General features: G+C 39.5%; 1 protein-coding gene across 2 annotated transcripts in view; it reads left to right on the top strand.

The window, feature by feature from the left end:
- The window catches only part of SLC30A8 (solute carrier family 30 member 8), a 122,465-nt gene that overhangs the window by 10,957 nt on the left and 84,429 nt on the right, over positions 1-27,079 (top strand). For both annotated transcript variants that reach the window (XM_039853543.1, XM_039853542.1), the window contains exon 2: positions 8,963-9,087. In XM_039853543.1, coding sequence (XP_039709477.1) covers positions 9,058-9,087 — 30 coding nt within the window. In that variant the 5' untranslated portion in view covers positions 8,963-9,057. The remainder of the gene's footprint in view (positions 1-8,962; positions 9,088-27,079) is intronic.

The raw sequence follows: 27,079 nt of genomic DNA, 5'->3' as shown, positions 1-27,079 counted from the left end.
AAATTACCGATAGTTGCTAGGCTATTAGTAGGCACAAAAAATAAAATTAAAATGAGAAAAATAGTAATAGAAAAAATTCCCCAGGAATTGTCAAATCTTTTATGTAAGGAATCATTTAAACCACTGCCCTGAAAATGAATAAGACGAGTTTCGTAAAATGGTAAAAAAAAAAAAAAAAAAAAAAGCATAAGAGATACAAACACAGCACTACTGTCCCCATCTCTGAAGACAGTCTCTGATCAAAGGGCTGCTGGATAGTGCTGGATACCTTGGAGTTAGGTATCATGGGTATATGCACATGTCCAAACTCATCAAAATGTATGCATTAAATATGTGCATTTTTTGGTATATCAATTATACTTCAATAAAGCTTAAAAAAAGAGGAAAAAGGAGCTGGCTTTAATGATTTCTTGGGGCTTGCTGACATGTATGGATCTCTGCATCTTCTTTACACATTCAGTTTATTTTTGTAATAACCACTACTAAATTAAGAAGACTATTATAAGGAGGGCTGCTCTTTTTGTTGAAGTGGAAAAAATAATTTATCCAAAATTGAACCTATGAAAACCTAAAGGGTCTGAGCCTCTGAATCCTTTTCTTTTTGTTTAAATCAGGAAGTGGAAGGATAACATATGATATACATATAATAAATATATATATCTATTATAGTCATAGACGTATATAAAAATGTAATGATATATGTACATACAAACAATAAATAACAAATATAATTAATCAGTAAAGTTTATCAAATTATTGATAACTTTGTCTAAGGTAATTGTAAAATATATTGTTAAAAATAAATGTGACAGTCTCGTCTCATCAGAAAGATAATCCGGATTAGTTTTCATCTGCCCTGGTAAGCGAATAATATCAGTATAGCTTTATTTTATCCAGTATAACCTCTGGGAAAGAAATCAGTGTCGATGGGGGAGATTTTATTTATTTATTTAAAGAGATACTACACAGCAAGGCCAAATAAGGGTAAACTGCTATTTCCAACATTTTCTAAATGGGGTTGGTGTCCTTTGCCCATGGTGTTGAGCTCCTTCAGTTTTCTAAGGTAAGCTGTACTGGCTCTGCCAGGATTACTCACTGTTTTCTCCATTTAGTCACAGGCAGTACCATTCCAATGATTTAATTATCTTAATTGTAAGATAAGATGTGCACCTTTATAAGACAGATAAGAACTATCAGGTAAGATAAGATGTGGATCTTTCTATTGGTTAAACGGTGGACATATTACACTTGACACCTGGGCCCTTGCAACTATCATAAGAAATTCAACACTGTTCTGGTAATCTATTCATCTTTCAGTTACGTGATTTTAGTGCTTTTAGAGCATAGACTATTTTTCATTTTTTAAAAAGAGAATTATACTATAATAGGAAATTTAGTTTCAGAGATAAATCTTCAAGGTTAGGACATCAGAGCAAATGTTCACACCTTTCCGCCCCTACCCTCCCCCCCAAAAAAGACAACCACAGAAACTCTTTTGTTTAAATAATTTTGACTTGCTTTGACAACTAAAGCAAAAGCTTTAAATTCATCAATACATAATCATAACACCCCCATATCACCCAGATGCTTTGTTAGAGGGTCAATGGTTCTCCATTTCCTTTGCTCACTCTGATGACTAATGAAGTTCAGTGTCTCTCGCTTAAAGACAAACAGCCGATGCAACGGAAAGATAATTATAAACACGTAAATTATTGAAATTGAATGGAAAACCAATGTCAGGACACGGTTTTTATTCTATATGAAGTTTTATTTGTTTGGAGTCATCTAACACTGTGGACAGATTCAAAAGGAGCCAGTCCAATGTCAGACTATTTGACATTGAAGAAAAAATCACTCTGAGCAGTCACTTGGAAACCAATTATTAAATCCGAAGAAGGGGATGATTTTCCAAATACAATGGCAAAATTTAAAGTATAGAAGGTCCCAAAGGTTTCGACATTTGCATGATTTTTAAACTGAAGAATTTATGCCTCATTTTTAAGTTTCATGAAAATGCAGCATTTAATAAGAGCAGATCTGAGACATTTTCAGAGCACAGGAAATTCCCTGCAGATTATAGTGCTAAGAATAGCCTCGAAACAGCAGTAGAGCAAAAGAAGAAGTGATCCTGAGCCACTCATTGGTTTTTCAGAGGCAATGTATACATTGATAAATTGCTAATGGCTACGTAAGTTATCAGGTTTTAGGCAAATAAGCCACACATTGCCATTACAGCGGACATTTCTTGCTTTTGTAAAAACATACCTTCCAAACAAAAAACAAACAGCAAAGGAAAGTACTTTCATTAGGAAAAGATACTCTGCATGTAAATATATATAATTTGTTTTCTGCTCTCCTAAACTTATTGTTAATTATTGATCAGGCATGTTTCCTGTTATGGTTCTCATGATCTGTTTATGTCGCCTCCCATATTTCTCTTTATGCAAATTTAATAATATTTCCAGTGTCCTTACCAATTCTTTTTTGAGTAAAGCCAAGGCATGCTCAGTGTTTGAACTTGATCTCTTTGGCCCCTCCTCCTCTTTGTCATACTGGAAGGAATAAACTTCTGCCTGGACACAGTTGTTAAATGTGACAGATTTCGAAGAAAAGTCTTTAAGCTGTGTCAGAATAATCTCCATTTTTCTAAATTTAAATTCACCTGAGGATAGTGCTCTGTCAAGGTAGGTTTAGCTTTCGCCGATTATTTAAATAGTCTGGAATATAAAACTTTGAAAAGTTGCAAGGTCTTGAACAGCAAACACGCATGCAATATACTTAGAATTTTGTTAACCAACAGGAGACCACTGCTATTCACACCTTAAGTTCTCTCCCTGAGTCACTCTTGACCTTTTTTCGGGGATATGCCCAAGAAGAACAGGCGATAGCGTCACAGCAGTGTGCTTTCTCCGCAAACAGCACTTCCTGGAAAAGTCTCAAGAGAAACAAAGAACCAGAGACTATAGACTTTTTTTTTTTTTTCCTTAAGGCTACTAACAAAAAGTCCAGTTCTCGGGGTTTTAGTGATAAAGATTTGAGGCTATAGTTGACCCCTTCATTCAAATGTTTCATAAGAGAACGTTGAAGTATATAGTCTTTCCCAGGAATCAAATCAACTTGAATCCCTAAAGCTGATTAAGAATAACATTAGGCCACATTTATAAATGCTTACTATGTACATAGTACTATATTAAGATATGTATGCACATTTTGGGCATTTAATTCTCTCAGTACTTTACAAGGCAGATATTTTTCATGAGGCCCATTTTACAGGTAAGAAAACTGATGCTGAGAGAGAAAAAGCAGTCTCTCAAGGCTGTTTTATTCTAAAACCTATGTGCTTATATACTCTACAGTAGAGCTTTCTAGAGTTTTTGACAGATGCATTTAGAAAATTCAGAGAAATGCCAATCTGCTGTCTTGAAATCTTCTAAACGATGTCTCCAAAGTAAGTGACACATTTCTGCATGCATAGGGTGGGCTCCTGATACCAGGGGGACTTCGATTGTCAGCAGTGGGCTGCTCTCTAAGGGGACAGTAGCATGCTGGCAAGGTCACTTCATTTACCTTCCAGTTTCACCTCCTCATACCCACTTCACACACTGTGTTATTTCTAAAGATAACTGGCTATTTAAGGATTCCCTAAATATGTTCTGCAGTTGAACCCCCGAGTCTTTGATCATAGCCCCCTAGGCCTCGGCCCCTGTCTGAGGACCTCACTCTGACTCATGCTGTGTGATGCAGACGAGAATCTCTTTTCCCGTCGAGCCTTTCTCAGCTTCTTAGGCATGATAAACTCCTCCGTCTACTGCACCCCATGACATTTTGTCCACACCCTGTTCTCAGCACTTGTCACATTCTAACATGATTATTTGCTTCCCATCTGTTTTCCTAGCTAGATCACGAGTTCTCTGATAACACAGATCATGTTTTTTAATCAGTGCATAAAGCTGGGTACAAAACAGGCAGTTAATATGTTTTTGCCAAGTGAGTAAAAGGTTTGATATAAAGAAATACTTTATGAAGACTGTGAAATTATAGTTGTTTTGCTTTTCAACTTCTAAAAGCCAGCTGGCTCATTTGACCTTACACTATTTCTCACATTTACAAAACACCTAACATATTTTGAGCATCTGTCTGTCACAGAGCAGCTCTGCCAGAATTTTTAAAGGCCTAAAGTTCTTTAGAAAGCCTTACCTATCTCCTGGGGATTTCTGGCTGTTTTGTGCATGTAGAACATTCTTTCGGTAGGTTTCCTGCTTATAAATGTCAGAGAAACTGCTGCAGCTCTGGGAGGTATTGGCAGGAGAGGCCACATGAAAGGGAGAGACTAGCTCTCTGGAGATGTATTAAAATTAGAGATAAGTTGGTTCAGCTGCTGTGGAAAACAGGTGGTTACACATAGCATTGCCACGTGACCCAGCAATTCTACTTCTAGGTCTCTATCTAAAAGAATTGAAAACAGGTACTCAAATGCACACACACTGCATGTTCGTAACAGCATTATTCACAACAGCTGAAGCGTGGAAACAGCCCAAATGTCCGTCAGTGGATGAATGGGTAAACAAGTTGTGGTATATCCATGCAATGGAATATTATTCAACCGTAAAAAAGGAATTAAGTGCTAGTAAATGTTAACACATGGGTGAACCTCAAAAGCACCAAATGAAAGAAGCCAGACACAAAAGGTCACAATACTATTTGATTCTATTTTTATGAAGTATCCAGAATAGGTAAACCCATAGAGACAGAACCAGACTGATGGTGGCATGGCCAGGGGCAGGGAGAGCAGGAAATGGAGAGCAACTACTTAAAGGGCATGCGGTTTCCTTTTGGGGTGATGAAACATTTGGCACTAGATAGAGGTGCTGACTGGTGATGACTGTACAACATTGTAAATGCATTGAATGTCACTGAACTGTTTACTTCAAAATGGCTAATTTTGTATTATATGAATTTCACCTCAAATAAAATAAATAAGGTGGAAGGGTTAAAGAAAATAAAAGTAGAAAAGGAGGTATGATAAGACAAGGGCTTGACCAGCTCATTGTGGTTTTGAAGATGTAGGAAGGTCAGAAGCAAGAAATGAGGGCAGCTTCTAGAAGCTGGAAAAAGCAAGAGATGAAATCTCTCTTCGAGCCCTCAGGAAGGAATGCAGCTCTGTAATCGCCTTGAGACTCGTGTTGGGCTTCTAATCTATAAGTTTTAAGATAATACATTTGTATCTTTCTAAGCTAAAAGAGGTAACAAAATATCATGTACTGGGCTCCCTGCTGCAAAGAACTTCAGAGATCTTCCAGTGCAATCTCGATGAAAACAGGGCGAGGAGATCACATGGCTTTCCAAGGTCACATAGCTAGTTAGTTGTCCTCTACACTTAGGAAACAGTGTATCTTTCTGAAAATGAAGAGGTGAGAAGAAAACAACCAATGAATGAGGTTATTGTCCTAATTTTATGAGAAGAAACAGATTAAGTAGGATGAAATAACTTGACTAATATCTCATATCTCACGCAGGTTTATTTTTTTTAAGTATTTTAAAAATATCAAAGTAATGCATGTAAGTGAGCGATAATAAAAAAATACATCGTAGAGGATTGAAGGGCTTATGATGAAAACCATCTGTTTCTATTACTGCTCAGATTTAGTTCTGATCCACTGCACTTACCTCTTCTGTTTCTAGTATAAGTTAAATATTACTATATAACATGATTATGTATTGATATTTAACAAATATAGAGTACGTATTAAGTCCTTTACAAAAAAATAACTCATTGACTCTTCATAACAACCTTATGATGCAGGTACTAGTATTTGCCCTATTCTACATGTTAATTTTTTTTTTGCCAAATGAGTAAAAGTTTTGATATAAAGAAATACTTTATGAAGACTGTGAAACAGGAAATTGAGGCATGGAGTGGTTAAGACTTGCCCAACATGAAACACCTGGCAAGTGCTGGCGCTGGCATTTGGAACGGTCTGGCTTCAGACTCTGTGCTGCTGACTAATACACCACACAGCTTACAAATGACAGCATCTTTTAAGGGAGAAACTGGGGCTCAATGTGGCTAAGAAACACTCCCAAGTTCTAGGTCAACCTGGGATTTAAGCCTAGCTGGGCTCCAAGGCCGTGGTGCTTTCTGCTAAATCTTTCTGCCTTGGAAGGCAGCTGTCCATTGAAGGAAAAGAACCCCATGCCCCATGGCTGCCTTAACCCTGCCTGGGAAGAGAGAGGAGAGCTGGTTCAGAGTAGCTGCTTTCTAGCACATCGTTTTTTTCCTATTTTTTTTTTTTTTTAATGTCAGGTAAACAAATTTTGTAGGTATAATCTTTTCGATAAGATATTTTCTTGGAGTTTGAAATAAATGAAAATCCCTTTTATTCTCACTTAAAAATAGGTTTGGGGCAGAAATCTGTCCAACTGCCCTTTAACTAGCGTGCCGTGGTTTTCCCGGAAGCCTGGGGCACGTGGCCGTTTCCAGCCTTCTCTGTAGCTCAGACTGGAAGCCTTCGGCCCTGAAGCTGCATCTTTTCCTATCTCACTGTAGTGACTTCGCCTCTTTCTGAAAACGTTGCCTTGAGCTTAAGTTTCCCTTTCTTTTTTTTTAGACAGAGGTTTTCAAACTTTGTTGTGGAAACTATTGCATCCTTTGGTGATGCTTCAAAACTAGGAGTGGATGGGTGGAGTGTAAGAGGCAAGTGTGCAGCGGGCAGAAAAGGCATGCCGGCGGGCCAGCTTCCCCCCACCCCACCATTTAACCCGGAAAAGGCAATGCTGACTCTACGGATATTCCCACAAAATTTTGTGGAAACTAAATATTCTATCGAGAAACAAATACCGTAGTGAGTATAGAAAAATATAGAGAACTGGAAGATTGGGGTTAAGAAGGGAATAAAAATTTTTAAAAAGCCACTTAGAATAATGAGATAACAAGGCACATAACATCTGAGATAGGTGTCTACATGGTATTCCTTAGCCAGAGGAAAATTCTGGAAACTGACCACTTATCAAGCTGATAAGAAAACTTCCCTTTAGCATGTACATTCTGTGGTTGGGGAGGCAGGACTGTGTTGGTGAGAGTTTAAAAGAGAAAGTTAGTAAAGAAGATCGGGTGAATTAAATATAATAAAACCATAGTCTTCCTTCTGGGGAAGCGGCTCCTTAATAATTGAATTCACTGTGGACTGAGACATTGCGGATGAAGTCAGAGAACACTCGGAGGAAATCCAAATTAAATTTTCATTGGAATGATGGAAAAAATGGAAGAACTAGACTGCCATCCTGAGGCAGAAAGTTAGGGATCAGTGATCGGAGTGTTGCAGAGTTTCTGTAGCTGGATGTGCCATCTATTGTGGTGTTCAAAAACCCACAAACCATTCTATTTTCTTAAATAGTAATTTCATAAAATTTATCTTAAAAACCAATGTGGATACATGGTAAAACAATAAAAACGATACAGAAAGGTCTACAAATGAAGTTGGGTTTGCTCCCAACTTCAGATATATTTGTAAATATATTATATATCACATATAATATGTGATATAATATATAGAGAAAATATATTTTTATGTTTTATTAGATAAAAAACATCTCAAACTTTTTTTAAAATCAGCTTTGATACGTCTTTACTTCCACACATTCTAAGGAGTTCAAGTCCCACTTCACTCGAGAATCTCTTTGACACTTGTAGCCACATTAAAGTCTGCCCTGTGCCTTATATAGACACATAATGCAACTTTCTTGAACTCACGCCTTCCTGACAAAAGAAGACACTGGAGGTCTTAAACAATATTCTCTACCCTAAAGGTCACTTGATGGCAATGGCTATATTCTAATGGAGGCACCAGTAACCATTAGCTGCGTGAAGATACTGGCATTACAAGGATGCAGGGGAGAATCTCCAGTGCCATTTTTTTTTTTTTTTAAGATGGATTTTGGATGTCCTCTAATCTTTTCTGGACCTTTCTAGGTCTTTTGGTAAACTACTTTCTTATCCTTCCTGGGGAAGATTAGAGTAATGAAGCTAATATTTCTGCACCAATATCCAAAATTAAAGTTTTACTGTTCTTTCCCCCCTGTATCACATAGCCCATGCATGTGTGTATGCCCAGGGACAGTCAACACACAGACACACACAACTCCTTTTCTGATCACTGCTGCTTGCTGAGCTTGTGCCTTCTGAGGTCCCTGTAACTAATTCAGAACACAGACGAGCTCTTAGATATCACCTCACACCCAAGAAGGAAGCAATTTGTGACCTAACAAGAAGGTTAACACCAGATGGTCATAGTTTAGTGAGTTTAATTACTGGAATTTCCATATAATATCACCCCAAATGACATCTGCGTTGGAACTGAACGTGAGATTCCTCTTGGGTGAGCAAAATAAAACAGGCCGTGCAAAGCTCTGTTTTGTCTAATCCTTGTGCCCGATGCACACGGACTATTTCTGGGACTGATTTCTATTTAAGATGAGTTTTTTTTTAATCAAACTGCAAGATAAAATTGGCATTAGCTACTTTTAACAAGGAAGCAAAATACACAGTTGGAAAGTGAGAATGAAAAATGCTAAAGTAAAAGATCAAAGAATTCTTCCTTGCCCACCATGTCATTCTCCGGCTTAATTAACTTTACTCCCCAGTAAATACTGGCCCCAAATGGATATGAAATGGATTTTATTTTCACAAGCATGGTGAGTTTGTTTTTATAAAGTCAAGAGCAAGCACTGATTTAATTGCTGGAAGCCTGGTTTGATACACAAGGTGAGCTAACCCCTTTCACTCAGTGTGGTCCATGGACCCGCATCACCAGCAGCATCCGGGAGTTTATTAGAAGTTGCAGAGTCTTAGGACCTACACACAGACCTACTGAATCAGAATATGCATTTAGCAAGACTCCCAAATTATATCTATGTACATGAAGATTGAGAATCACCCGCTCATAATGTTGCTTTTCTCCTTAAGGGCTTTCTCCCACAGAGTAAAGACCATCTTCTCGAGTAACGTAAACTGAGGACCAGATCTGAGAAATTTCCAGCTGCACAGAGAGGAACGCACAGATGCACCATTCCACGATGCCAAACAGAAAGGTTTGCCATTTGTTCTGACTGCTTTATTGCCCTCAAACTCTGCACTAAGCTTCTTGTGAGGCTTCCAAAACACAGTGATTCCATGGAAAAATTAATAATGTAAAGATTTTCTAAGGCTGTTGGCAGCATAAGGAATTTCTAGTCGGGTTGAGGTGGGGCTGGAGGAGGAGGGAACTGTGGCATATAACATGACAACAAGGCATTTGTAAACTCTTGCCCAGACCTCATCATTCTCATGGTTGGAAAAGTAATTTGTATGTAATGGATTCTAGGATTTGTCCTTAAGAATTTCTGACAGTTTAACAGACAAGAGCCTAAATATTTTGAGCAAAGAACTTGTACACATTGATTGCTTTATATCTTCGGTCTTGTGTGCTTTAGTGAGGAGTGAGTTGCTTCTGCCATCTCCAATAAGGTATATTTCAGTTAGCATTCTCTCTCCCTCCCCCATTAGTATTTTCGTTCAGGCAGTAGACAGCTGAAATATTGGCTAATGAAGGAAAAGCAGACTTCCCAATGAATAGTTCTACATCATGGAAAAGTGAGTAAAGGGATGGCTAACCTAATTTCAGGTTATTAAAGTTTTCATCTCAAGCCTAATTCTCTGTAGTTTCACTCCTGGTTTATGGACAGAAATTTAAAGCCAGTGCATTTTATCATCTGTATCATTTAGTTCCCTTTTGACCGAAGCTTTACAATGTTCTCCTCAATTTCCATGAGAATGAATTTCACCTTTTATGACATTCGAAGACAATTATGATGTCTTTATGAAAAATGATGTCACTCTGATGCCAGCAATAAAATACCAATGTCCTAATGCCAAGAAATGTATCAATTGTTATCAGTCATCTTTCAGCTTGTCTGGTTTTGCTTTGGAAATAGCAGAAAACCTTAAGATGTTTAATTTGTGAGCTATCTAGAAACATGGTCACAGCACTTTACATCTTCCTTTGGTTGAATGCTCGGGAAATGGAGTAGAATTAAGTGACTTTCCCACTAACAGGCAGAGTTATTTGGCCAATGCCGAAATCAGACAGGATTCTGCAGACTCTCATGCATATGCATATATGAGGTGGGCCAGTGATGGGGACATGTATCCTCTGGTGCTGTCTGGTCTGGATCCACAGAATGCAGTGCTGTTTCATTCTCTGCTTTTAAAATCCTGCTTTGAGTGTTGCCTTCGGGGAAACACAGAATCCCTGCTAAAATGCTGGCCCAAAGTCCTCCTGGTATCAGGAAGAGACAGAGACCTGGGACCTCTTGGCTTCTTAGGCCCCGCTATGTTCTTTCGATAAGGCAGCTGAGACTTGGAGTAGGCGAAACGATAGGGGCTTTGGGAGGGTATTATTAACCAGTCAATTTATAGAGCGGCCTACGCTATACGAATCAACTTACAGACATTTTACTTTATTCCTGGGATCATATCAGGAACCTTGAAGGATATTAAAGACATGTAACAAGAGCTTTCTTTGAGTAGCTTATTTTTTGATTGGGGAGAATATGCTTACGGACAGGAAATAATTGGAAAATAAGCAGAATGTATAGTTGATACTTCCGGTTAGCATAAATCCTGGCATAATTCATTTTAGTCAAGTCGTGATTTTGATGTCAGAAGTCATGGTCACTGAATGCAGACCCTCCGGGTAGGCTTTCAGAAATGGGGAATCTGTATGGGCTGCAATGGTGGAGGGAAGCCTCTTGGCAGAGAGAGGGCTTGAGTGCATTTGTGAGACAGAATTGGAATTGCATGAATAGAGAGATGCCAGAGAAGCCATCCTAAATCAGGTGCCAAGAATAAGTCACAAAAATAAAAGGAAACTGGCATATATCTGGAAAGGTGAGTTGCCTACTGCATGGGTTTGGGGGAGAGTACCAACTGAATGATAAAGGTGGTGGGTAAAGATAAGGCCAGATTTTAGATTATCTCTATTGCCAAGCAAAGGTATTTAAATTTGATCCTGAAAGCTATGTCATTCAGATAGTTTTTTCCCCTATAGAAAAACATAATACAGATGATATTGTGACAAATTTCTATAAGTTACTCAGACATGTGAATGATTCTCCATAGTTTCTAATTATAATTCTCCTCCACCCTTGGATGAAAACAATATATTGAGATTCAAGTGAATGAGAGGTTTCAAAATAAATTGGATTCATAGTTACATGAAAAAGAAAGTTCTTTGATACTCATTTACGACAAAAATTTTCAACAAAGTGAGAGTATAGAGAACATCCCTCAACATAATATAGGCCACAAATGACAAGCTTGCATCTAATATCATATTCAGTGATGAAAAGCTCAAAGCTTCCTTTAAGATCAGGAACAGGACAAGGATGCCCACCCTCACCACTTTTATTCGACATAGTATTGGAATTCATAGCCAGAGAAATTAGTCAAGAGAAAGAAATAAAGGGCATCAAAATTGGAAAGGAAAAAGTAAAAATGCCACTATTTGCATAAGACATGATATTATAGACAACCCTAAACACTCCACTAAAAGTCTGTTAGGACGAATAATGGATTTAGTAAAGTTGCAGGATACAAAATAGACATTCAAAAATCTGTTGTGTTTCTATACACTAATAATGAACTATCAGAAAGAGAAATTAACAATCCCAATTATAATTGCATCGAAAAGAATAAAATTCCTGGGAATAAAGTTAACCAAGGAGGTAAAAGACCTGTACACTAAAATACACATTAATAAAAGGAATTGAAGAACACACAAATAAATGGAAAGATATCGTGCTCGTGGACTGGAAGAATTAATATTGTTAAAATGTCTATACTACCCAAAATAATCTACAGATTCAATGCAATCTTTATCAAAACTCCAACGCCATTTTTCATAGAAATAGAACAAAAAATCCTAAAATTTATATAGAACCACGAAAGACCCCAAATAGCCAAAGCAATCTTGAGAATAAAGAACAAGTTGGAGGCATTATAACCCGATTTCAAGCTATAGTACAAAGCTGTAGCAATCAAAACAGTTTGGTATTGGCATAAAAACAGACACATAGATCAAAAGAACAAATTAGAGCATCCCAGAAATAAACCCATATATGTGTGGTCAATTAATTTACAACATAGGAACCAAGAATATACAAGAGGGAAAGTACAGTCTCTTCAATAAATGGTGTCGGGAAAACCGGGCAACCACATGCAAAAGAATAGAACTAGACCACTAGCTTACACAATACACAAAAATAAACTCAAAATAGATTAAAGACTTGAATATAAGATCTGAAAAACGTAACATTCCTAGAAGAAAACATAGGCAGTAAGTTCCTTGATGTAGGTCTTGGTAATGATTTTTTAAAAAATCTGACGCTAAAAGCAAAAGCAACAAAAGCGAAAATAAACAACTGAAACATAATCACACTAAAAAGCTTCTGCACAGCAAAAGAAACCATCAACAAAAGGAAAAGGCAATCTGCCAAATGGGGGAAAATATTTGCAAACCATCTCCTTGATAAGGTGTTCCTATCCAAAAATATATTAAAAAACTCATAAAACTAGCAAAAAATCAAATAATCTAGTTAAAAAAGATCTAAACAGACTTTTTCTGAAGAAGATATACAGCTGGCCAGCAGATACATAAAATTATGCTCAAACCACTAATCATCAGGGAAATGTAAATTGAAACTACAAGGAGCTATCACGTCATACCTGCTAGGATGGCTATTATTAAAAAAGATAAGAAATAATAAGCGTAGGTGATTATGTGAAAAAAAGGGAAGCCTTTTGTGGGTGTGTAAACTGGTGCAGCCACTATGGAAAAACACTATGCAGGTTCCTCAAAAGATCAAAATAGAACTCCATAATGACTTAACAATTCCGCTTCTGGGTATTTATCCCAAAACACACTGATTTAAAAGGATAATGTGCACCCTATGTTCACTGCAGCATTATTTACAATAGCCAAGATATGGAAACAACCTAAGTGTCCAGAAATGGGTCAATGAATAAAGATGCGGCATATATACAAACAATGGATTATTCAGCCATAAAAAGAATGAAATGTTGCCCTTTGCAACAATGTGGATGGACCGAGGGGGGCATTATGCTAAGTGAAATAAATCACACAGAGGAAGACAAACACAGTATGCTCTCACTTACATATGGAATCTAAACCACCCCCACCAAAACAAAATGAAAACAAGCTCAAACTCATAGATACAAAAACCAGATTGGTGGGTGCCAGAGGTAGGGGTGGAGTCGGGTAAAATGGGTGAAGGAGTCGAAAGGTACAAACTTCCTATTATAAAATAAATGAGTCCCGGGGGGTGTAATGCACAGCCACAGTGACTATTGCTAATAATCTGAAAGTTGCCTAGACAGTAGATCTTAAAAAGTTCTCATCACTGGAAAAAAAAAGTTGTAATTGTGGTGATGGGCGGTAATGAGATTTATTGTGGTGATCGTTTTGCAATGCGTAGAAATATCAAATTTTTATGTTGTATACCTGAAACAAATATGTTGATTATACTCAATAAAAAATAAATTAAGAAATAAAAACAATCGGAAAGGAGGAATTAAGGACGTTTATGAGCACCTATTATGTGCTACATACAGATACTTGACATACATTTTCCCCCTAATGTTATTAAATAACAGTTTCATTGAGATAATTCACATACCAGAGTATTCACTTTTAAAAGTGTACAGTTCAGTATATTCACATAGCTGTGCAACTTTCATCACTCTCTACTGTTAGAACATATTCATTTCCCCAAAAAGAAACCACACAGGCATTAGCAGTCATCTTCACCTCCCCCACCCGCAGCCCCTGGCGGCCACTAATCGATTTTGTCTCTATGATTTACCTATTCTGGATGTATCATATTTAAAACATCACATGAAATGTGACCTTTTGTTGACTGACTTCTTTAACTTAACATGGTGCTTTCAAGGTTCATCCATATTGTAGCATGCACAGACATTTTTAAAACCTTCCTATTATCTTACAAGCTAGGCATATTTCTGTGTTTCACTGATAAGGAAACTGAAAAGTTAAATGCTTTGCCCGAGGTCTCACAAAGTTAGCGGAGAAATATTCCACGGTTCGGCCATTTCCACCATGTCGCGTCGATTCTCGAATGTCTCAGACTTCACTATGCAATTTTTAAATTGAAAAAGACAATGCCTTGTAGCACACCAGAGCTAGCAAAACCTTTTTTTCTTTCAGCCTCTGTGCTCGCTTAAGATGTATTTAAGTCCCAGATCAGGGAAACTGGTCTAACCCATGACAACCCACTACTTTTGAAATGGTGAGCACAACTCAAAACAAACACACAGCTCAGACAACTGGACACAACTCAACAACTCAAAACAAAAAAAACATGCGCTGACGCTGCCTGTTTGCTACAGCACAAACAAGCAGCATCACTCACACATACTCTTCCCTACAGGAGAATATTCTGTACCTTAGACCAGCGTGTATTTTGAAGGAAACTCAAGTGAGAAAACAAAAACAAAATGAGCAGAACCGGCCTTAGTTCCTCAGAGTAACTCACCACGCAGAGAAACATGGTGAAGCTCGCTGGCACCACAAGCGCGAGCCACAAACACATTCAGGATCTCCCCCCGTCCCCGTCCCATCCCGTCCCGTCCCGTCCCAGTTTGGGACTCAATCTGATAAACCCGAGTTACCAAATCCAGTACCTTTATCCTTAATGGCTTGATTCTTAGGGCCAGTGTATCCTCGACTTCAAAGTATCGTAATGCGCACATCCTCAGGATCAGGCCAAAGTAATTCACCGGCCCTCGACCAGTAGCCCCAGTGCTGGGAGCGTCCCCCAAACAGAAGCCGCCTTATGTTTCTCCTTAAGAGCAATCACTTCAGGAAGGCGAACGATGGGTCCCTCCAGGCTGGCAAAACAGAGCAAAAAGTATACACGCTGACTTTTTAACTCTCAAAATAAGGAGTTGGCTGCATTATTATTAATTTTTTCAAAAATTAAGCAAAAGTTTATTGCTTTTAAATGGTCTGACAACTCTGCCTGTGGTTTTAAACTAGCGAAGTCAGATGATGGCACAGCCAGCCAGCTGTCTAGGGGAAAGATCAGATCTTTTAAAACCGGCACCAGAACACAACTGATCTTAATTCACCACAGAAGAAGGTCACAGCAGACTCTTCTAAAGCTTGTGATTATAGGCAACATTAGACTTCGCATCACATTGCATAGGTAATTAAATCACATAAAGGAATAAAAAAAATTTAGGAGGTAAGAGAATAAGTGTAAGAACTATAAATAGGTAGCCGAAATATTTCTTAAAATGAAAAAACAGAAAAAAGTTCACACATTTCAGTATGATTTTCATTCTATAATTAGTTCAATAAGTGTTGATGAAGCGCCTTCATGCTATAGGGGAAACTAAGTCAAGTAGGGACCCGGCTCTCTCGGGGGGCTTATATTTTTGGGGGTGGGGAGACAGACCGATTCATCAACTGGTTGTTGTTATGTAACGAAAGTTTAGGGTGTTATGGGAGCCATGTGAAGGTCAATCTCATCAGAACTTGGCCTTGAGAATGGACAAACCTACCAAAGAAAATGACGCCGAGATTGAGAACTGGAGAATGTAGTAACACTGGCCAAGTGAAGAGATGGGCAAGCATGTTTTTAAGAAGCATGCAGCTGCACGCGCAAAGGTCTGGAGGCCAGAGAGCACCTGGTGGAGGACGCGCCATTGTTTGGGAGCTTCTGTTATAAGCAACAAGGAGTCACTGTGGAAGGAAGACCATGAAAACGGTAATATTGTTCATTTATTGAAGGAACAACTAAACACACATTTGAGGCCGTTTGTCCTCATTAGGTGGTGTTATTACTTGAAAAAAGGGCAATTGAACAATCCAGTCACAGCACCTTAAAGCCAAGAGGCAAATTTATCACCTTTTAAAATACGCCATCCAGTCCTGAGAGGGCGGTAACAGCAGATGATTCGTGTTCAATAAACAAACACTTGATTTGGAATAGAAAGGCCAAAACACATCCCGGGGAGATGGCTGCTTCCCTGCAGCCTGTCGGCAGGTCAGCATAGCACGCACATTGCTCCCGATGGTACCCAGTGTGGTTTGCAGAGAAGAGGTTTGTCTTTGGGGTATAATTATTTGGCCCACTTAATAGAAATCTCAGGCAGGTCAAACCTTGAAATAGGGCCCTCTCTTTTTAGCAGAGCTCGAACAAAAGGAAACTTAAATTCAATTAGAGGGAAAGAGGAAACCTATTTCTGTCCTTTTGGAGACAAAAGATGTAACACAACTGGTTAAAATTCAAAGAGAATAAAATTCTCCTGGGGTGGGGTGCATATTTCTGCAGGAAAGGAGAGCATTTGCTTCAAACGCAGGCCTGTGCTGCCATCTTGTGTTGGGAAGGCTTCTTGCACCTCAGGACCAGCTGGTAATCGCCTGCTGTTTCTGCTGTGCTCCTTATGGCTCCATCAGTGAGATGCATTAAACAAATACGAGGCAGAGAATCCAACAGGGGCTTTAACACGTCGTGGCCTGCCAGGAATTAATTTCTCTACTGATAACATTGCCTTCTTCATCCTTTTCCTTCTTGAAGAGGCAAAATTTCACTCTTTCTGATTGGGAGCCAGCCCAGCTTTGATGGAGCCGCAAGCTGACCTTACAAAGCATGTGGGAGGGCAGCAGTTTGGACCATTAACCTCACTCTTCCCTTATAGGATGATCCTAGTGTGTGCACTGTACCTCCTGAGGGTACTTTTTACAGCCTGAATGCAGGAAAGCTGAAATGCTCCATCAACAAAGTCATGGAAGAATATTTCCAGCTGTCTCCCCACCAAGCTCACCTTTTAGTGTCCTCATCCTATATTTGAAAGATGTTCACCTAGCCAACAAGTTAGCATGATGATCAAACAATTACTGTATTGCCTGTTTGATATTACTCAAAGAGGCCCCTGATTGCCAAGCCAGATTTTGGTTACTGAGAAATGACAAACAGAACTGGTCTGGGTTAATATCATTCCAGCCAAAAGGGAAGAGGTCTGATGATCTGGCGGCTTGTGCCACCTTATTGTGAATAAACAAGTAGTATCTGTTAGGCTTTGAAAATACTGAAAACAGGCCGCCCACTCCCACTCCCATCTTTGAGGACCCAGGTTGGAGCCTGTGACCTAGACGGGCTGCCTCCTGGCACCTTTAGGGTAGAAGCATAACACATACTCTGCTCTCAGCAGCAGCTCTTTTAAAACGTGGCCAGTGCAGAGCTATGAAACGAATAAGCATCCACGAGACAAGCCATCTGTTTGTTTGTTTAACATTTGCACACGAACGTGACCCTGAGCTTATAGGACTTTTCAGACCAGCCGATTCTCCAAGATCGCTGGCACTGTCTCTTTATGCCTGTTTTTTTACCCTTCTTCAAGGAGAGCCTGAGTGACTTTTTCTCCCCTTCTTTTTACTTTTTTTTTTTTTAAGCCAATAGAGGAAAATAATCCATAGAATTAACACTGGTTTAGTCTGAGCTATCAACATCCCTGTGGCTGATGACAGCCACAGAGGGCAGGATCAGAGGGAGATGTTGGGAAGGTCCCTCCCTGCTTCCTTTCCGAGGCTGGGCATGTTGGGAGAAGCATGAAGGAGTAATTTCAGACCTTAGCCTCGCAGTATAGTTTACTCCAGGCTCTGGGGCTGAGGCTGGAGCTAACTGGGCTGAGCTGCTCAGAATTAGAGATGCAGCCCCTCTATGAGCAATTTGATGAGCCTTCCACTACTCCATGAACATTTCCCTCATCATTTCACTTACTCCTATGTGCTTTTCATCTCCCTCTCCGATGCTCAGATAAATACAAATGTATTTTGTATTTATCTGAGAATGCAAGTTAAACCCTCAGTACAAATAGGGCAGATAGGATGTACCTGGCACAGAGTAGGTGGTCAAAAATTATTTAACTTAATACATAAATTAATGAATGGATAAGTGATGAGATGAATGAGTAGATAAGTAATTAAGACAAAAGAACTAGTATTTATCGAGTGCCCAATCAAATCTCTTTTGTTCTACTCAAGTTACCTACATAAAAAAGGAGGCTGTTCTAAGGCTCCTCATAGATTGGAATGGAATCAGAACAGAAAGCTCACGAACTGAGAGAAGGTCGCATCCTTTTCTCAAGATCTTTATCTTTTTTCTGCATGTCTGCGTTATTCTCCTTTTTCTACAGCTGCCTTTTTCAGTGTCTACTCTATGTATTTTCTGCTTGCTCAGAAATTATGTCTACCCATGATTTTGCCTTGCCATGCCATCAGAGCCACCAGTTTGCTTCTTTTTACTTTCTCCTTCATAGCTCACAATTTCAGCCTCCCCTTTTTCTAAATCTAAACTCCAGAGAGAAGAATTTGATCAGCCTAACTTGCTATTTTGTTTATTTGTTTTTGAGCCAGACCAATTGATTATGGTCACTGACTAGCCTATGCACTGTGTGCTATGGGGTCAAGTAATGATCTCAGTCCAGTCATTGTGGATGAGTGGAAGGTGGGATCCCGTATGACCTTCATGGACATTAGGAGGACGGGTACTATAAGCATGTCTGGCAAACTCCTGGATGCCAAGTTCTGATGAAAGTACGCTCCCATTTGATATGCACAGTCTCCTGTTTAACCTTCACAATGAGCTATGAGTATAGCAGGGTATCTCTGCTTTATGGATGAGGGAGCCGAGGCTCAGCCAAAAGCAACTTGCTTGAGACCACAGCGCTATTAAGCGATGGGTCCTGGGCTTGCCCCAAAGCTCAAGCTCTATCCCTAATTCCTCTCCAAACGAGAAGGGATGTGAATAATATCTGTAAAAATTCTTTTGGGTCCAACATGGTCTAGGAGGTTCAGAAACTGAAAGCTCTTCTGAGAGTATGATTTGGTAGTTTCAGGGTGACTGACATCAAGTCCCAAGTCCAACATGTAGGATGACCCTGGAAAGCACTACATGTAATAGTCCTTTGCTACCTTTATGACTAAGAACTCAGAAAGATCAGGATCTGAGAGTGGATCTGCAGGCCACAGACCTTTATGGCTCATTTGACCTTGGTAGAGAATTCTCTCCCAAGGATGGTCATACTGCATATGTTCAGTGGGATTGACCAATTTGGAAAGAACCAATTAAATATGTTTATCAGATTTGAGGTCAAGAGGCCAGAAAATGGATGATTATTGGAATAAAGGTTGGATGGCTGGGTTGGGAGGGGTGCTTGGGAGAGAGGAGAAAGAACTAGAATGGCATTTAGATATTTTCTTTTCTCATGTTCTCCTCTTATATCCTTAAGATTTTATTTCAAGTGCTTTAATTGCCATAATTGTTCAAAAATACATCTTTATGTACCTATTGTGGTAACACTTTATGCTTTCCACCCTTCTGTTGAATTGCCTTATCTATCACTAGGTCCTGCTGATTATAATTATTTTCCATGTCTTAAAATCAGCCTGACCTTATTTTTCCCTTCTTTTTCTGTCTAGTTTAGTAGGATGGCTCAATATATTATATATATTTGAACAAAAATGCTGACCATTATGTCCCTACTGTCTGGCTAAGGGCCTGGCATGGTTGTTCAACACGTATTTATTGAGTGAATGAATGCAATAAATCTTCAGCCTAAAACATAATGTTCATTGCTAAAAATAAGACTGTGTTATTCCAAGATCATTACCCTTGCAACATTCCCTATTGGATTAAAAAACAATCCGAGTTCCATTTCTCTGGCAGGGTGAGCATGAGCATTGCAAAGAGAGAAATAAATCTTGATCGTAACGTGCTGCCTTCATGGCCATAGTTATATTCCCACCAATGTTGGCCTTAGCAAAAGTTTAGAAAGGGGGCATTTAGAAATATGTGCCTTAATTTAAAAGACTAGAGATTATTACCTATTAGTATCATAGTAGATATCTTCATGGAATTTTAGGGCGAGTTAAAAAAGATGACAATGAGGACTTTGTAAAGTAGAAGTCACTAAGGAAATGAAAGGTTTTAATGATAATGACAACCCCAAATAGGGAGATTCTGGAGGAAGGTAGGGTTTCTTTGTATTCCTCAAAAGAAAATGTATAGAGCCATATTTCCAGCCTGTCTCTCCTACCTCAACCTCCAGTGGTGTCTTAGCTCTCCTGGTGGTTACTACACAGTGCTGCCTACATGTTGGCCACTTGTAATTTATAGAATTCTCCCAATAATCTTATGATATAGGTATGCACATAGTTATAGAAACAGCTGAAGAGATTCTTTAACTATTCCTAGGTTGCAAATAGCGTGTTCTATGGGCCCTAGCTGCTAGGCTACCATCTAGGTGATAATAATATCTGAATAAATTCCGCAGGCAAGTCCCTAAAAGACTCCTTTTCGATCCAAGGCGGGTCCAGCTACATTCATTGCAATTTGGAGACTGCAAAGTTCCACTTACCATTTTCAGAGCTCTCAGGAATACATCAGTCATTTGAAAGCTTTGAAAATGCTTTTACAAACTGCCATCTTCTTTACCTATGGCCTGATGTGTGTTCTCAAGTGGGCACTGTGCCCCTTCTCCTTCTGAGAACACAGAATAAATCCTTTAAATCACTTCATAAAATGATAGGTCTCTTTATCAGAATAAGCAAGAGCCCACCTGCCTCACTAGGAAATGGCTTTTCCAGAAGCAAGAGCTGATATATAGCTGCTCATGAGGATGGCCCACAGCGATTAAGAAGAGCAGATCCATTGTCACTCAGAGAGGTGGCACCATGTGCAGCCCCCGCAAGCTGCCTCTCTCGCTCTAAAAAGCAATCTTCATGATATATTGGGATGCTTCGTAAGGGATCTATTTTCAAGTGTTTCAAGTGACCCTGGTTTGTGTCTTTTTTTTTTTCTTTCTTTTGTCACTGTATCTTTTTAGTTCAATATTTCTGTACTAATAAAGAGAGTGAAAATGTCAGGACCTTGCACAAATTGTACTGACTTGACCCTTGGAAGGCAACAGCATGCTCTCTTCCAGATCATTACTTTTTATTACCTCCCCGCCACATCCCTTAAAGGAGGGAGAGTGGCTGCACGGTGCACGGCTTGTCCCTGGGCTGAAAGGGTTTGTGGCCTGACCCCGCTTCCGCACGTCTCGGTGGGCGTGTTCATCCTCCGCTCAGACGCTTGAGCAAATTCGCTCTCAATGGAGCAGAAGCCTTGGTGGTGGCTAAGCAGTTCCCTAAGAGTCAGGTTGCCGTTAACCATGTAAATGAGAGTGGGCAAGAGCTTGGATGAATGGAAACCCATTTTGGGAACCCCTCTTCCACCACCGATTTCTTACCAGAGGAGTTTGCAAAGAGCAAAACAGAACGACGGAGGTTCTACCTGTCCTCCCACCCGCTCCTTATTAAAAAGGTTGATAAAGTCACAGGTCTATGAGGAAAGCGAGAGGAGAAGGGGGTCAGTGGTCAGACGTGAAAGACAGATTCTAGTCGATCTCTGCAGACAGGTTGTGGCACGACCTTGGGTGAGTGACCTGCAGTCATCTGCTCAGTGTTCTCTTTTGTGAAATGGGATTAAAATTACTGATAAACTGGTTTCTGATACCCATGGATAATTGTGGATGGAAGATTCAGAGAAAAGGCACAGTATTCTTGCCAAATGTGAATCTCAGTGTGGTCAGAGTATAATCCTAAATGATAAACTGATTAAAAAGTAGAGACAGAAGGAGGAAACATGGTTCAGGATTGCTAGGATAAACAAGGAGCCAAGAGGAAGGGAGAGATTATGAAGTGACTTGATTACTACAGTTTTATAATTTTGTTAAGATTGTCCTGACCTATCAGAATGATAGTTCAGTAGGTGGGCACCACCCCCTTGGGAATGTTTGTGAAGTTTATGAGACCGCTTTGGTTATTACAATGATCAGGAAGCTCTTAATGGATTGGGACAGAAATACAAGAAATCCCGTGATGTATGGGACAGTCCTGCCAAAAAGGAATCGTCCTGTAATCATCTGACCTTTAAATGTCCATCTAGACTTTAGACAAAGAAAGCCTATTTATCTATCTAAGCCTAGGCACTAAATATGTTATCAGCACGATACATCTTTTTTTGCAGTTTTAATATACTAGATGCTGAATTTTCTAAGAAAGCAAATACTGTATAAGTTGAAAGAACATCCCATTTCATCCTGTTCAGAACATCACTGGGATTTGTTTACTTCAGAAAATTACATCGCCAAAGGCAACGCTACTTGTGACGTGGAGCTGCCAATGTTACAGGCTCGTGGGTGAGACGGGCTGACGTGGTGGGTTCTACAGAGAAGTCCAAGCTTCTACCTATTTCATTTAATCTCCCAGTGTCAGTGCCTCCCAGCTATTACTTTCTGAAGAAAAATGATTTTCTTATAAATTATTTTCCTTTTTATTTCTCTTTCATATGATAGTTAAACCGTTTTATTGATTTTTAAAAAACATTGTGTGTGTAAGTTGGTTCCATTATCTCTGAATTTCATTTCAGAGAAATTAAAGGTGTGTTCAGCCTTCTTTTCTGAGTGCGCAGTTGTGCTTAGTTGTGGTTTTCCTAACTTGCTACGATTTTTCTCTCTATGGGATTCAATACTCATTTCCTGTAATCTGGCTTCTGTCCACACTGATCCAGTCAGAGAATCATGTCTGTGTATATTTAAACCCCACTGATAGATGGGATTCCAGTTTTCTCTCTGTCTTATGCAAATGGAGGGTGCAGACAGAAAACAGAGGCAGTGTTGCCATATCCACATTCTAGGATGTCTAAACTTTGGCCCCTAACCTAGATGTTACTGGAACCTCTGTTACAAAAGGCTCGATCAGCCCCGCTGAACAAATGTAGAAGTCAAGGCACCAAGAAGTGAATGACTTTCCCAAGGCCTCACAGAAAATCAATGGCAGAACTGGCATTGACCTCCATTCTGTCAGAAGTTGAAATTTGCTCAATTCTTTCTACCATGACTCACACCCACCCATATAAAGGTAATGAACTCATTGTTAGCACATAGCAGTGACTTAATGATGAGAATGACTAAAATAATTGCTCACACTTGCATGCGTAGACTTTTAATGTTTTAAAATGAACTTGAAAACTACCATCGTATTTGATCCCTCCTATAAATGTGAGAAGACTGAACAAGTGTTGGTACCCACGTTAGAGAGAGGAAGGAGGTCTTTCAGAGTTACACAAGTGAGCACTCAGTGGTAGGTGAACCTGAACTAGAACCTAAATCTCTGGATTAACTCTGACCTTATGCTCTCCCCACCATATTGCACTAAATGTCCATTACAGATATGGATATTTTAAATAAAAAATAATAGCTCACATTTAACAGACACTTAGTGTAGGCCAGAGCTGCTAAATCATTTACATACGCCATCATTTAACCTTCAAAGAACTCTATGGGGTTGGGACCTCATTTTGCAGGTGAGGTAACTGTGAAGAGCAAATGGCATGAAGTTCTTAATAGTATTCAGTTATTCATAGTCCACGTGTGAGCAGAGAGAACACCAAAATCCCTACCTTACTGCGCTGAGTAGCACTCAACAGGTTTCTAGCTGTAATTTGTAAGAAATTTTTTGCCCATTTTATCATGGTGAGATGAGAATAATGGAGGAGAAGGGTTAACATTGTCAAAGCTATATATTATTTAGACGTGAAGTATTCCTGGAAAATGGTAAAGGATTGCAGAGAGTAAGAAAAATAGAGTTGTAGCCAGTCAGAAAAATCTGTTTTCAACAGTGTGATAAAAAGTGTCAGCTACCAAATCTCATGTGGATTCTGTAGAGCATTTTATTCAGAGCCCTTAGACTTAATGCCACATTTTTTACTTAACTCTGATTCTCTCAAAATATTTTGATAGGGGAGAGAAAATGGCTTCTGGTATAAAAAGGGCAGACCTTGATCTCCAGTTCAAGGACCTTGAAATTCAGTCACTAGGAGACTGTGCTAGCTCTTTAACATCACTAGACCTTAATTTGGTCACCTGTGAAATGGGGTGGATAAAACTGAGCTACAGAACCACTTTGGCGATAATGAGCTTCAATCAGTGCTTGGAAATGCCTGGTCACCCGTCCCTCTCCAGAGAGCAGAGCTCAGAAGGCTAACGCAGGAGAGCAGAGTTGACAATTTTCAGATGGGGCCGGTGTGTGACCATTTCCTTCTACCCAGTCTGCTCTCTAATTGCAACAAGATGACAGAGAACAGAAAAGCTGTGGTGTGAGGCCCCAAAGGTTCTGCATCGTGGATAGAAATCTCCTTGGTTATATGCTTGTGGAGTGCTCAGGTTCAAATCCCCATGTCCTTACTCTTAAATTATAGCTACTGAAGAAAATCCTAAATTGGCTCCCCCAAAGACGGCAGCAGGTGCTGGGCTGCATAGCATGACTTTTAATATCAGCGGTGGCCATCACGGCGCCAGCAGGCTCCCCTGTCCAGCTCCTTTTAGGATGTCATTTTGATTTAGACTCCAAATGTCATTTAACATTTGATTCTTCATTTGCTATTTCTCCAATTAGTGTTTCTTTTCTCTATTCTGTATGTTCTCACTCCAAATGTTATCATTATAGATCCAGTGCAACAGAACTTGTAGTTATTTGAGCATCTCGGATGAAGTGATGAAATAAGGGGAAAAAAATTAAGTGACTACTAATATAATGAATGTATGTATAGAGAATGTATCTATATATGCCCTTGAGTAAGGAAATACAGTAAGGTCTGGGGTACTAAGGTATTAGAAAGGAGAATAGAGGAATTCTATGCATATTTGTTAAGTATTAAAATGTAGATCAGTTACCCTGTAATCAAATATATATACATATATTCTAATGTTTTCCTATGTTGACTTTCTAGCTGCAGCTTAAATTTTCCTTCAAAAAGGTAGATGTCAGATTTTCCTTTTTCCTGTAAGCATTACTGGCAACTGATCAAACAGACCGGGGAATATAAACACAATGCAGTTGAAAGCTTTTTATTTGTTGAATGTTTATAGTACCATCGTCTATCTGAAAAGATTGGTTCCTGCCCCTAGGGCCTAATAGAGTCTAAGGGAGATGGACAAGAAACTTCAAACATAAGTTACCTAAAAGGAGAAAAAGGAGAAGGCTGCTAAATTTCAGGTGAGAGGGAAACAATGAATGCAATGGAGGGGTCTGTACAGCCCCTTCTGCAACTGAGGGTGAGAGGTGGGTCCGGAGGAGGAGGCTTTGGATCCAAATCTGACTGGAGGCAGATGAAGGTCAAGTACCAAACCCTGACCAAGAGAAAAGACTAAAGTCAACAAAGATGAAAACCAATTTCTTGTCAAGTTTAAGCCAGAAATAAAAGGCCAGGAGATTCTAGCAACTGTCTGTTTTCTCAAGGTGTCGATAGCAGTCAGGTCCAGAGCGACATAGATAAAAGATAAGTCAAGGTCAATTAGAGGACTTCTTGTACACGACACAAGGATCACGCCATTTCTAATCCAGATGCATACACATGTGCTCGCATACACACACATACCCCCCACACACCCCTGTCACCCAAATTTACTTATTCAGTCACTAAATATATGTAAGCATTTTCCTTATTAAAATATCAGTCTCTATGGAGTAATAGTGCACTGTCCTGATATAGGTCACTGGATGTTACTAAGATCTTTATTAGTTAGAATTCATTTCCTGACCTTTAGAAATTTATATCCATGCTATTCTGCATCAACTTGCCATTACTATGTATAAAGAGTCCTTAAAACAGAAAAAGCTGGGAAGATGGTCTAGGGAAGCCTGCTTTTTCTTAAAAAACTATTTGAATAGTTTCTTGGAAGACAAGATTTTCACCTAAAGCTCTGGAAATGTGAAGTAGAAAAAGCTAAATGCTAAGAAGAAGGAAAATAATATACTTCTTAGATATCTGCTGGACAGGGATGATCCTAGCCATACACTCCCTGAGGAGCTTCAGCCCGAAGTGGGAGGGGTGGGTAATAAAATGAGTCAGTGCGACAGCTCCATCATTCTTAGCCTGAGTCAAGAAGAAGACTCGATAATCAAGACTGCAAAAGGAGAAGGGATTAAGAAGTATAAATCTGTAGTTACCAAATAGTCACGTGGATGTAAAGTATAAAGAATAGTCAATAATATGGTAATGACTATGTATGGTGTCAGATGGGTACTAGATTTATTGGGTTGATCACTTTTTAAGTTATATAAATGTCTAATCACCATGTTGTACACCTGAAACGAACATAACATTACATGCCAACTGTAATTGAAAAATAAAATTAAGGCTGAAACAAATGAAGAAAGGTCTGGAGACTTGGATAATCTAGATGCTCTTCTTGGTGATCTGGCTAGTTCTGACTTTTACAATAATTCCATGACCATTAATGGCAGCATCTGGGGACCAAGTAACACATTTCAAGGAAGTAATTCTTGGTATCCGAGAAGTCCATACTCTAGCTTCTGCAGTCCATTCAACTGCCAGCTAGCCCTATTTCTGTTGACTGAAGCCCTCCAGAGAAGCGTATCAGTACTTTCCCCATATTACAAAAGCATATTTTCACATGACGGTGTAATATCTGACCAAGGACCAATACAATTAAGACTGTCCAGAGGAACCCTCAGGGTATTTCTGGAGTCCTTGCTCTTCCAATCTCCTCCCTTGGTCTCCATCACTGTTATCCAACATGGTGCTGAGCAGTGAGCACTTTCTTAGTCACGCCTGCAGCTTCCCCATCAGTGCTCACTTCCTATCACTACAGTGGTAGTTTTGATGGGAAAGACTTCTGGCCAATGTCAGGGCTCTGCGTCGTGGACGCCTTTACCATTCCCAGTCACTTTGCAAGGCACGGATCTGTGTATTTATCCTCCCTAAGAAGCACCATCCTGATCTCAAGAGGCTGAGTGAGTCCCAGGAGCAGCACAACATGGTTCCGCCCCCTTCCCTGCCCTGCCCCTGCCCCAACACACACATACCCTGAGCATGGCAAGCCAAGGACTGCAGGCAAAGAATGAGGCTTCAGTCAAGAGGTGATGCAACAGAG

The sequence above is a fragment of the Pteropus medius genome, unplaced genomic scaffold (assembly GCF_902729225.1).
Source record: "Pteropus medius unplaced genomic scaffold, Ma_sr-lr_union100, whole genome shotgun sequence".
In the NCBI taxonomy this organism is placed as follows: domain Eukaryota; kingdom Metazoa; phylum Chordata; class Mammalia; order Chiroptera; family Pteropodidae; genus Pteropus; species Pteropus medius.
Note: the sequence above shows the minus strand (reverse complement) of the source record. Positions and strands in the feature narration are given on the sequence as shown.